The following is a 12,349-nucleotide window of genomic DNA, read 5'->3' on the forward strand; positions in this document are numbered from 1 at the left end:
GCGCAGACGGTGGCAGGTGGGGTGCAGACGGTGGCAGGTGGGGCGCAGACGGTGGCAGGTGGGGCGCAGACGGTCGCAGGTGGGGCGCAGACGGTGGCAGGTGGGGTGCAGACGGTGGCAGGTGGGGCGCAGACGGTGGCAGGTGGGGCGCAGACGGTGGCAGGTGGGGTACAGACGGTGGCAGGTGGGGTACAGACGGTGGCAGGTGGGGCGCAGACGGTGGCAGGTGGGGCGCAGACGGTGGCAGGTGGGGCGCAGACGGTGGCAGGTGGGGCGCAGACGGTGGCAGGTGGGGCGCAGACGGTGGCAGGTGGGGTGCAGACGGTGGCAGGTGGGGTGCAGACGGTGGCAGGTGGGGCGCAGACGGTGGCAGGTGGGGCGCAGACGGTGGCAGGTGGGGTGCAGACGGTGGCAGGTGGGGCGCAGACGGTGGCAGGTGGGGCGCAGACGGTCGCAGGTGGGGCGCAGACGGTGGCAGGTGGGGTGCAGACGGTGGCAGGTGGGGCGCAGACGGTGGCAGGTGGGGCGCAGACGGTGGCAGGTGGGGTGCAGACGGTGGCAGGTGGGGCGCAGACGGTGGCAGGTGGGGTGCAGACGGTGGCAGGTGGGGCGCAGACGGTCGCAGGTGGGGTGCAGACGGTCGCAGGTGGGGCGCAGACGGTGGCAGGTGGGGTGCAGACGGTGGCAGGTGGGGCGCAGACGGTGGCAGGTGGGGTGCAGACGGTGGCAGGTGGGGCGCAGACGGTGGCAGGTGGGGTGCAGACGGTGGCAGGTGGGGCGCAGACGGTCGCAGGTGGGGTGCAGACGGTGGCAGGTGGGGCGCAGACGGTGGCAGGTGGGGCGCAGACGGTGGCAGGTGGGGCGCAGACGGTGGCAGGTGGGGCGCAGACGGTGGCAGGTGGGGCGCAGACGGTGGCAGGTGGGGTACAGACGGTGGCAGGTGGGGTACAGACGGTGGCAGGTGGGGCGCAGACGGTCGCAGGTGGGGTACAGACGGTGGCAGGTGGGGCACAGACGGTGGCAGGTGGGGCACAGGAGGGCAGCGGGGCAGGGGCCTCCCTGCCAGCGCATGTGCTGGATGTGAGGGTGAGAAGCGGCGGACACTCTTTGGATTCCTTTAATTATTATTATTTTTAAATACAGACGAGGTCTTGCTATGTTGCCCAGGCTGGTCTCAAACTCCTGGCCTCAAGCAATCCTCCTGTGCTGGCCTCCCAAAATGCTGCGATTACAGGTGTGAGCCACCTCGCCTGAACAATTATTTGTTTTTTAAGAAAATTAGAGGCTGGGCGTGGTGGCATGTGCCTGTGGTCCCAGCTACGCGGGAGGCTGAGACAGGAGGATCGCGAGACCAGGAGTTTGAGGTTGCTGTGAGCGAGGCTGATGCCACGGCACTCTAGCCCAGGCAACAGAGTGAGATTCTGTCTCAAAAAAAAAAAAGAAAGAAAGAAAGAAAATTAGAAAGGCTGCGTCATGAGCTGGTTAAGGTTTGCGGAGACAGTGGCAGAGTGGCGGACCTGGGCGGTGGGTGATCGCATGTTCAGCATGAGACCTGCCAGCAAGAGCAAGCGTGGAGCACGGTGTGCAGGTGTGTGTGACAGCGTGTGGGGGCTCGTGAGAGTGCCAGCGTGTGGGTGTGAAGTCTGGCCTAGCGTGTGGGTGTGAGCGCGGGTGGGTGTCTCCAGTCGTGGGACGGCGGGAGTAGAAGGGGAGCAGGGAGGAGGACGCCGGGTCCATTTCCTGACTGTCCCGCTGGGCGAGCTGGCTGGACTCGGGACGAGGGGCACTGTGGAAAGAGTGTGTGCCCTGCTGGTGCCCCCTCACGGCCATGTCTGCCCACTCCCACCGTCCCCTCCACACCCGGCCACATGGTTCTTCCCCCAGGTCCCGACTGTGGGCACCGCAGGCCCCCGGAAGAAGCCCAGCCCCTGCCCAGACCCCATGAAAGCCCAGGAGACCCTCCCTGAGGCCTGTCCACGCCCCAGGCCACCTCTGGCCACCGCCAGTGTCTACTGAGGCATCTGTGCCCAGCCCAGGTGCGGGGGGAGGAGGAGGAGGGTGAGTTTCCACAGCCTCTGGGAACTGCTGTAGGAAGAGAAAATAGACGGTAGCTTCCCCCTCTGGTTAATCAGGAAAGAAGAAATAAATGACAAATCGAGCTGCACCCGTGGAGCCCCCACCTTGCCCCAGGCAGAAGCCCCATTCGCACGGGAACCTGGTGGGCCAGGCACCAGGCTCCCCTGCACAGGAAGAAATGGGCTCAGAGAGGAGAGAGCCCTTCCTACGGCATTAAAAGAAGAACAGGCTTCACCACACAGCAGGCGGGAGAGAGGAGTAACCGCTGGGTCCAAGTGTGGCCGAGGCAGAAGACCTGGGGGGAGGTGATCGCCGCGGGGGAGGCCAGGTGGGGACACGTCGGAGCCTGAAGGAGAACGCGGTGGGGGGGGGTTGTCTCCTCTGCTCGCCCAGGCAGCTCCACGGGTCAGGCGTGTCCGCACGGCTGAGCAGGGACGGGCTGCGGGGCCCCAGGTGCGCAGGACACAGGTGCAGGAGAAGGCAGAGGGGCACAGACAGTGACGGGTACAGAGTAGACTCAGGGACATTTCTTTGCTTCCTTCCCCTCCCTGCTCCGCCCTGTGGCCGGCAGCCTGAGCCCTCTGCAGAGTTCCTGACGGCCAGCGTGACCACCGTGAGCTGTCCTCGGCAGGAAGTCACACAGAGGAACAAAAACAACAGCTTCAGTGGCCAGAGGGTCCCCGTGCTTCCCACGTTGGAACTGGGACATCTTGTTTGGCTCTGTGTTTGTTTTGTGTAAAAACAAAGTATGTGGGGTTGACCAAATATGCTTGGAAATTCCCTGTAACCCAAGAAACTGTGGCTGAAATGTGCCGTGTTCCAACTGGGATTTCGTATTACTCTGAAAAACAACACAGCAAATATTGTGAAAGTCACAGGGACTGTAAACGTTTTCTATGTCAAGTTTTCGTGGAGATTTTTCAGATTGAAAAACTTGACATTTTAATAACTTTTTGTAATAACTGAAGATTTAGCTTTGGGTTAATTTCTGCCAACGCTCGACGGGTCTGGGGTTGTGGGTGTAAAACACTGAAGTAACAGGAAACAGGAGGCTTCGGAGGGGCTGGAGTGCAAGGCTGCACCTGCTGGCCACGCCCACCGCCGCGCCCACCGCCACGCCCACCGCCACGCCCACCGCCGCGCCCACCGCCGCACCCACCGCCACAGCCCGGGCAGGGAAAGGAGAAACGAGTTCCAACGGTGAGCCGGTGAGCCGCGCCTGCTCTGCCTGCAGACACAACCCCGCGGGGCCGTGGCCGGCGAGCCCCGTGCAGCCCGGGCGGGGTCTGGGTCACGAGGCTCAGACAGACGCTTCCACCCAAACACCCGACCCCGCGCCCCTCCGAGGAGTCCGGTCCGGAGGCAGCGCCAACGCGTGGGACACGGACAGGGCGGCGCCGCTCCGTGGCCTCCCCTCGCCGCATCCACACGTGTGTTCAGATGCAGGAAGTGACACGTGAGCCCGGGACGGTCAAAGTCCCAGCGAATGTCGGATAAAAACCAGGCAAAACACTTCGAACTCCAAACTGCATCTTCCAGACACAAATCGTTCGCAGTGCTGTGAACTCAGCGAGTCTGAGACAGGAGCCGACACCATCCGGGTTCCGTGAGTATCGTTACTTTATTAAACTCCCGCCCAGCTGAGGGACACCCTGCTGCCGACCCCTGGGGAAGGCCCGGGGGTCCAGTCCTCAGTCTCAGCAGGGACACCATTTGCTGCATATGGCTGAGATTTAGATCATTTCTTAAAATGAGATAAATAGGTTATTACATACCTTGACCTAAGTCTCGTCAATAAAGTCGAAGCCCCGGCAATCAAAATGCACTATTCTGAGAGTTCCATGACACGTAACCAGCGTGTCACACACGATTTTCGTGAGCGACTAACCTGTGCTCTCCACAAACACTCCAGTGGTGCTTTGGATAAAAAATAAACTTTGACTTTGAATTGCATATTCACGGCAAAAAGAATTGTGTCTGAGTGTCAATAAAATTGCTAACTTGGTCTATGAATTTTAGCTGGGCACAAAACAGTAAAACAGCCTACGCTGGGACCCGTCCCCAGGCCGAGGGTGGGCAGCGGCTGCCGGGAGGCCTTCTAGGGCGCCCAGGCCTGCAGCTGAGCGTCTCGGAGGGGTCCGGGTCCACCCACAGCCCGAAGGAAAACACCGTCACTCCCTTGTTTTGACATCTACAGAGAAACACCAGCCAAGGAATTGGGGTCTAGTTTGAGCACTTTTGGGCAACCCAGTCAATTAAAAATGGCTCTAAAACCTACACAATCTGATGACCAAATACCTACCTTATTTTGTCAATGGAGCAATTCAGTATGAATTTTAAAAATTCTCATTTTAAAATAGGTTCAGTGATTTAAAACACTTGCAAGACTTCAGCTGGCCCACCCCACCCCCTGTCAGGGCAGGCAAACCCCAGGCGCCTCTGCCCTGCCAGGAGGGTCACGACCCGGGGACGGTGCCTGTGCACCTTCCGCCACCAGATGGCACTGCCGCACACCTGGTTATTAAATGTCATACAATGGGGAACTTTCACAAGGATAAACAATCGTGTCATTTTCTCTCTTGGGCCAGTTCTCCCCAACTCAAATGAACATGACTCAGAACAAGACACACAGAACGTGAGTGTGTGACTGGAAGTCCACGCCGACCCGCCCCCACCCGCCACGTGGCACTTCACAATATGAAGCCGATTCACACAGTCAAGCAAAGCCGCCTCCGACAGCCTGCAGTGCCCGACACCGCGGCCTTTCCCTGGTGCTAACCCTGGTCTGACGTGGCGGGAAGGTGCCAGAACAGTCAAGAAATCGTTACAGCAAAAATCTGTGAATCAGGAGAATCAAGGTCTTAAGCACACTTTGTGGCTACTTCAAAATTAATGCTAATGAGAGAGAAAGTTAGTGCTTCACTTAGAACTAAACACAAAACGTTCACTACCTCATCCGTCACCAAAGCCATTGTTCACGGAAGCTGGCAGGGCCCGAGCGTCCCCGTCCACTGGCGCCTGGGAGCCTTCTGGTCCCCGTGTGGCTACGCCCTCTTCTTCTGCAGCACCTGACCGTTGGTCCTGTCCGGCCAACTGCTCTTGGCGTCCGGCTGTGCGAAGTTCCAGTCCACGGGGTTGAGAAGCTGCTGGGTCTTTTTATGGGTCCAGTAGGGGTTGAGGATGAGCGTGAGCAGAGCCAGCCCCAGGAGGAAGAGCGCGAAGTGCGGTGGGTACAGGCTGCTGGCCAGGCCGTCCCAGTACCAGAAACACACCCACCACATGTGGTAGGTCAGCACCATGCGGCAGTGGAACATGTGGATCATCAGCCACTGGTTGAGCCTCCACAGCAGAGAGTCCGCCCAGCCGGCCTGCGGGAGACCAAACACGCAAGATCAGCACACGCTGCCCCGCCCACCCCCGCCTGGTGAAAAGGCACTTGCCGCTTTCCTTCGCCAGGCACGGCAAACCCACGCCTGGTGCGCTGGGGTCTGTCTGGAAGGAGACCACTGGCTCGGAGGGTCTGCGCCCCCCGGCCCTGGGCCTGGCCTCGCCCTGCGCCTCTTGCCCTGTTTCTGCTCCCGGAGGCAAAGTCCAACCTTGCTCTCAATCTCACGGCCGTCTCTCTTCTACCTTGAGCTTGCACACGTTAGGTAAATAGGCAATGCTTACTGAGCAAAACTCGCCCTGCTCCTCGCCCTGCTCCTCCAGGGCCACGTGAGGCCCCAGCTGGGGCCACAGCACTGCACATTCCTGTCCCTGTGCTCACACAGCCTCTGCTGGCACCACGCAGGGCCAGCCCAGGGGACAGCAGGAACGGGGCTCTCTCTGATGTCCTGGGTCCCAGCACAGGGCATGACACGCAGCTGGTGTCCCGTGTTGGTTGTGTATGCAGAGGCCGCACCGTGTATGTTGTTAACTCACATCCATCCAACTGGACCTTGAAGGCAGGAATGATATTTTACACTTATTTTTCCTCTCAAAGCCTACCACAGCGTTCTGTACACAGGCAGTGCTCCAAACTACAACCCATTTGTGTGACGGGTTAAACGTTAGCAGTATTTCAAGTTTCACATAAAACATCCTGTGAACAACGTAATGTGTCGTAAGAGATAGCAAGAATCTACGCCAAGACATGGTCTTAAAAGAGAAGATTAACACAAGGAACATCGGACATCAAAATGGCCAGCAAGGTCACAGATGGAAGACAAACCGCGCATTTCAGAAAATACCCCCAAAACAAGAAGGAACCACGTGCTGAACAGGTAACTACACGAGGTCTCAACACTTCTGATCACTAGGAAAAATCTCATTCAAAAATAAAAAGCCAAAAAAGATGTGTGTGTACACATACATACATTACTTCAACATTTTTAAAGATTGAAAGAAGGGAAAAAAGTCATGTTTTCTGGGGTTTACAAACACCACCCACGGAGCCGTAAGATCCACTGAGTTTTCTTAAGGAGCAGAAAGCCTGAACGCTTTGCAATTAAGGAAGTGGCGAGCACCAAACCGCGTTCATTACGGCACGCACACACGTACGCCGCAGTTCAGTCCACTCACGAGCTCACGGCACGGTCCACGAGGAGGTTCCAGCCCGCAGGTAAGGTGCCAGGCCCACGGCTCAGCGCCTCACCTGCGCAGGAAACACTCACCTTCAGGAGCATCCAGGAAGCGCAGGTGAAGGGCGTGCTCATCTCCAGCAGCAGCGTGGTCATGGCCAGGTAGTGGCCAGCCCTGAGGTTGACCAGACAGCCAAGAAAGCCCAGGAAGGCGAAGAGATGGTGCACGGCCAGGAACCAGTCGAACGTCCGGAAGGACAGGTTGGACAGGTGGACCGCGGCGTTCTCAAAGAAGAAGAAGCCGGTGGCCGTGGTGACGTGGAACCAGCACCAGTTCTGCTGGCCGTGCGCCTTGTCCGCCTGCAGCACGGGGTCCCCCAGCAGAGCCCACAGGCCCGCCGCGGTGCTCTGAACGCCGAAGACCGCACGCGTGGCCGCCAGGTCCCAGAAGACCTTCTCTCTGGCCGCCAGAGCGCGGTAGGTGGCGTTCAGGGAGGACGACAGCTGGTGACAGACCACGAAGACGCCCAGGTAGAAGGTGAAGCCGGCGACGGCCAGCGTCGCGCGGATGCTCCAGGAGGTGTAGTCCAGGTCGAAGATGCCCTCCGCTGTGGCCCCGTTGCTTGCAGGGGTCATTGTTCCCAGTCGTGAGGAGGCCCGGGGCCAACACAGGGCTTTGGGGCCCCACACCGCGTCTCGTCCAAGAAAACGGAGTCCGCGCAGCTGCCTCGGGGATCGTCATGTATCGGTCTTCAGTCTGCAGGAAGAAAAGATAATTCCCTTCATGCTACGCAGCAGCTAGGACACGGCACTGACCAGCAAAGCAAAGACATCATACAAAATATTTCTTTTAGTTCTGTACCTCATTCTTAATGCATTTACAAAGACTCTCAAACACGCATGACAGCCACGGGGGTGCAGGAGAAGGGATGGGGAGGCGGGAGGGCGGCCGGCGTGCCCACGCGGTGCCACGCTCTTCCCGGGACATCCACAGCCAGGCTGTGACTTTCACGGCAGTCTGTGGTCAGTCACACAGCTCACAGACTCCACAGATGAAACACACTTAGTAATTACACTGGAATGTACCTTGCTAAAGCATTTCACTTCTAGAACCTGAGACAAGAACATCGCCTCGGTACTCTGAGTTCCGTGTGGCGAAGCTACTTATAAACAGCTCCGCGTTTCAGACACAGCCTCAATGTGCTGCTGGCCAGGACAGCTAACGTCTATGGGACCCTTGCCTTCAAACGGGGGATCCCCTGACTCCGGAAAGTTCTGGCCAAAGTGATGACTCAAACCCCCCAGTGGAAGTGGTGAGCCGAGTGGACCTTCAGGAAGTCTTTGGTTTGGCCAGGGTGGGAGGGGCCCCAGGACTCGAGGACCAAAGCTGGGTTAGTGGGTTCTGAACTTGATTTCGCTACGTAGAGGCCAAGAAAACAAGTTTCTTTCTAAACCACGCTGGGCCCCAGAGTCTGACTATGCAAATAAGCAGCCTGACTGTGCGAATAGGCAGCACACACAGAGCAGCAGGGTGTGAGGCCTCTGCCACCAGCCAGGCACATTCAACTAGTTTATTCAATTTCTACCAGAGAGAAGGGCTTCCAGGTCTTTGCGCTTTCTGGGCACCTTTCTGGAGACATTATCATATCTAAAGAAAGAACTGCAGGCGGGTCAAAGTCTGTCGCTGAAACACAAGCAGGTCAGCCAGAGCTGAGACTGGGCAAGTCCTCTTAGCAGTCACAGAGCAGATGCCACTTAGAGATACAGAAGCAACAGATTATAAAAAGCAGAATACTTGTTACCCCTTCCAATTCTAGAACCAATCCCTATTCTGCTTCTTTGCTAAACCTCCTGATTACGCGTGTTCCTGTACAGCTGTGTGCAGGGGGTCCGGGGCAAGCCGGTGAGTTCTGGTCTAACCTGTTACTGTGGTCTCTGAGTTTGGTCAGCACCAGTGAGGCACGCATCAGATACATTCTTCAACTGTGGGAGCCAGCAGGGGAGAGGGCCAGGCCCTGGGCTGCAGGGTGCCTGGATCCAGCCTGGGCGGCCAGCCAGCCTCCCCTGGAGTCTGCAGAGGCCCGCTGTCCCCTCAGTGGCATCACACTGTCACACTGGGAGCAGGTGCAGCTCACCCTGAGTCACCAGGCAGGCACCGTGGGGGTGCGGCTAGACCTATTCTAGCAGGCAGTGCAGATGGGGTGGGAAGACCTCCAGTTCTCCTTTTGCTTCTATTTCTGCTCCTTGACCCGACCACATCCCTCTCACCTCAGATGCGCAGACAGGGATGCTGGGGTCAGCACCGTCCCACTGCCCTGTGCCTGCTCACCTCCAGGCCAGACTTAAGGACTCCTCCACCGTGCCTGACGCCTTACGTGTGACGCACAGCTGGAAGTCACTCTTCCTCCCATGGGTAAGACCAGAGATGTCCTTTCAATCTGGAAGGCTTCAAAGCTCTTCCCCTGCAGCCCCCTAGTCTCAGCGGTTGAGGAACCGGAGCCAGAAGAGAAGTCACTCCCACAAACGCCACGATCTCAGCACCAACCTATCTCCTGACTGTGCAGATCTTCACTTTCTTTGAGAAAAATATATCTACAAACCTCTTATTCTTCCTAAGATTCTGTGGTTTAAGCTGTTCTATCGCCCTGGACCGTGCATTTCAAAACAATTTGAATGCAAACATATTAAGGAAGGTATTAGCTCCACTGCCGCAGTGTCACCAGGAACTCGAGCTCAGCGGCCGCCGGGACCCTTCGGCTCCGTCATGCATGCAAGAGCGCCTTCTGTTCACCCGGGCTACACTGCTACAGATACCAGCAGTTTTGTGTTTGGTTAAAATAATTTATCCAAACATTGGCAATAAAGTCAAAAGGAAAAAAATGGTTGCTGTTTAAATTTTTTGCTATGCTAGATCCCTGCTTTAAAAGCCCCCTCAGAATCACTTGACTTTCTAGAAGAAATAATTAAACTCACTATTTACCACTAATTGGGGCCTAGACGGTTCACAATCTGCAAATTTAATTCTCCTTTCTGTCTGGAAGAAAAGATAATCCCAAAGGCTGCGGTTTCATTGCACGTTGGATATCTGCCAGTTTTGTACCCAACCTCGCGTCTTATCTCAGCATCTTATTTTCCCACAGCAAAAGTCCTAGTTTTGTGCAGTCTCTTCTGACCTGGCATTGCCATCCTGCTGGATCCGCCATTACGAGTAGAATATCACCCGACACGGGCAGTTCGCATGAGAATCATGCTCGTAACATTTTGAGAATTATAGCTTGATAGTTTGTGAAAATATTTTCCCAAAATCAGAATACATGCTCAAAAACCAAAATTCAGAAAACATAAACAGCATAAAAGTACAAAAATAAAACCTTGCAATCCTCCCCCCCAGCCCGAGCACCATCACTGTGTCCTGGCGACTGCTGGGCCACTTGTTTTTCTAGATATAAACTCTCCCTTTTTTCAGAAAAACGGACAGGGGTACACGAGCTGCACCGAGGCCTGTGTCTTTCCTTTCAGCAACACGTTACTACACTCGCCTGTTCATCTGCTACAACACGGTTCTGCTGGCTGCAGGGACCCTGTCCCAGGGCTGTGCCACCACGTACGGACCCCAAGTCCCTTGTTCCACTTTCTCACTACCCTAAAACATTCCGTCCTGAGCATCTCTGAGGCCACCGGGAGAACCTGTTATTTCAGCTCTGTTCAGGGAAACTGGCCGCCCAGGAAGAACTACCGCGACCGCAGCCTAGAAGGTGACAGCCAGGCTCCCTGGGTCCCTTCTCCAGGGGAGGCTCAGCAGGCAGCGTGGCCCCCTCACATGCCCCCAGTCACTGGTGTTTCCTTTGTCACTGTCTTTTCCTCTCACAACCTCCCTGAAAAGTTTAAGTGTAAAAAAAAAACAAACCAAAAAAAACCTCAAAAATATGGAAATAAACTAGAAAATACAGGTACGGATTTCACACGGAAGCCACACTCAAACAGGAGTTAGAAACGGCCCCTCCTCCCCGTTTTCCAGAGAAAAGTCGCGAAGAGCAAAATCTGCAAAGGCTCAGGAACCCCCCCCCCCCACCATCCACACCGCACCCCAACCCGGAGCAGCCGGGACACCCCGGGACCTGACCCCTGCCCCTCCCCCGCCCACCCCCTGGTGACCTGACCCCTGCCCCTCCCCCTCCCTGGGGACCTGACTCGGCGCTGACCCCCTCCCCGCTCACCCCGTGACTGGCGGAGGCCACATTCAGTGTGTCACCTCCTCCTGCGGCCAGGCCGGGCCGTGGCGGGAGCTCGATGACGGCCCTGTGGCCCCGAAGGAGCCCTGCCCACGGCCCGCGGTGCGCAGGTGGGCCGAGCACGCCTACGCAGCAGGTCTGCGGGGCGAGGCGAGGTGGTGGCGCCGCCCCGGGCTGTCGCTGCCCGGTCCGCATCTGCACCGCTCCCCTCAGCGTCCGCGTCACGAGCGTCCCTCGCCCCTGCGCACCCGCGCGACACGGAGCACAGCGCGCTCCGCGGGACCTCGGGGCTCGGACGCGCCCCCGCCGCGAGGCTGCGCCCCGGAACCCCGGAGCCCCGGAGCCGGCGCGGCCCGTCCCGCCCCCGCCGCGCTCACCTGGGCCGGCCGCGTCCGCCCGGCGCTCACTGACGGCACTGCCGCGCGGCCACGACGCGCCGCCGCAAACGCGCCGCGCACGCGCACGCCGCGGGGGCGGGGCCACGCAGCCGCGCCGGGACGTCACCACGGCGGGGCGGGGCGGCCGTACCACGGCGGGTGGGGCGCTGCCGAGCCCCGTGCCCGCACTTCTGCGGCGCGTGCACGCCCCGCGCCCTCCGTGTCCCTGCGTGTGCCAGGCTCGTCGCTGTTCCCGGGCTGTACCCTGACGAGGGTCCGAGTGGACCCGGGCCCGCGGCCTCCGCGGAGACCCCATGAGACCTTCATGGGCCCCGCACGGCCCCACGGACACCCCCGGGGAGGCCCCAGGGCCGCAGGGCGGCCTCCTGCGCTCCCGAGGGGCGGTGACGCGGCCTCGGGACCTGGGCCTCAGGGTGTGGACCGGCCCGGGGTGCCCAGGTGGTCGCGCAGGTGCGGCCCGGCCCCGCCCCGCGCCTCCAGGCCACGCCCCCGGGGCCGCCCAGTCCTCTCGGGCCACGCCCCGACCACGCCCCCTCGGGCAGCCCCGGCCCCCAGCGCGCGGGGCGGGGCGATGCCACACCTGGGCAGGTGCGCTGGGCCGCCTGGCCAGGCCCGGCAGGGGGGCGCAGCGTGGTGGCCTGAAGGACACCCCAAAGCCTTTTCAAGATCTGCGCTGCACTCACCACCATCGGACATCGAGGTTTTGTGTGTCCGGATTAGTGTTTATCTTTAATAAAGTTTTCCGTGATTTGGTTACTTTCGCTATTTGCTATGTCTGTGTCTTCTGACTACAACGTAAACTGCTGGCCAGGACTTGGTGTCGCTCCCTCTTGGGAAGCAGCAAAGCGCCGGAGATGTCTGGTGACAGAACTAAGGGGAGGAGACAGGTGCAGAGCACCTGGGCTGAGCGAGGCACCTCCCACCCTGCGACGCGCCGGGGCCCAGAACTGCTCACCTGAATTAAATGCGAGACCTTTGTGACTGACACACGCTTGGCTTTTTTTCTTTTCTGGAAAGTAGTGAAGAGACCATAAATACCTTATCTCCCTCTCAGGACTCGTTTAGGGATTAAATAAGACATTTA

At 58.6% G+C, this 12,349-nt stretch overlaps 1 protein-coding gene across 3 annotated transcripts; it reads right to left on the minus strand.

Annotated features, from left to right (window-relative positions):
* Positions 1-3,328: 3,328 nt before the first annotated feature.
* On the minus strand, positions 3,329-11,293 carry CLN8 (CLN8 transmembrane ER and ERGIC protein). 3 transcript variants are annotated; one of them, XM_069464613.1, is made up of 3 exons: positions 11,245-11,293; positions 6,729-7,392; positions 3,329-5,444 (listed from the first exon to the last, which is right to left on the minus strand). In XM_069464613.1, exons 2-3 carry the CDS (start codon positions 7,269-7,271, stop codon positions 5,121-5,123), a joined length of 867 nt encoding a protein of 288 aa, XP_069320714.1. In that variant the 5' UTR covers positions 7,272-7,392; positions 11,245-11,293; the 3' UTR covers positions 3,329-5,120. The 3 variants fall into 3 exon arrangements, with proteins under 3 accessions (XP_069320714.1, XP_069320716.1, XP_069320715.1); XM_069464615.1 differs by lacking the exon at positions 11,245-11,293 and adding an exon at positions 10,888-11,118; XM_069464614.1 differs by lacking the exon at positions 11,245-11,293 and adding an exon at positions 10,853-10,901.
* Positions 11,294-12,349: the final 1,056 nt, after the last annotated feature.

This window comes from Eulemur rufifrons, unplaced genomic scaffold (assembly GCF_041146395.1).
Source record: "Eulemur rufifrons isolate Redbay unplaced genomic scaffold, OSU_ERuf_1 scaffold_81, whole genome shotgun sequence".
In the NCBI taxonomy this organism is placed as follows: Eukaryota; Metazoa; Chordata; class Mammalia; order Primates; family Lemuridae; genus Eulemur; species Eulemur rufifrons.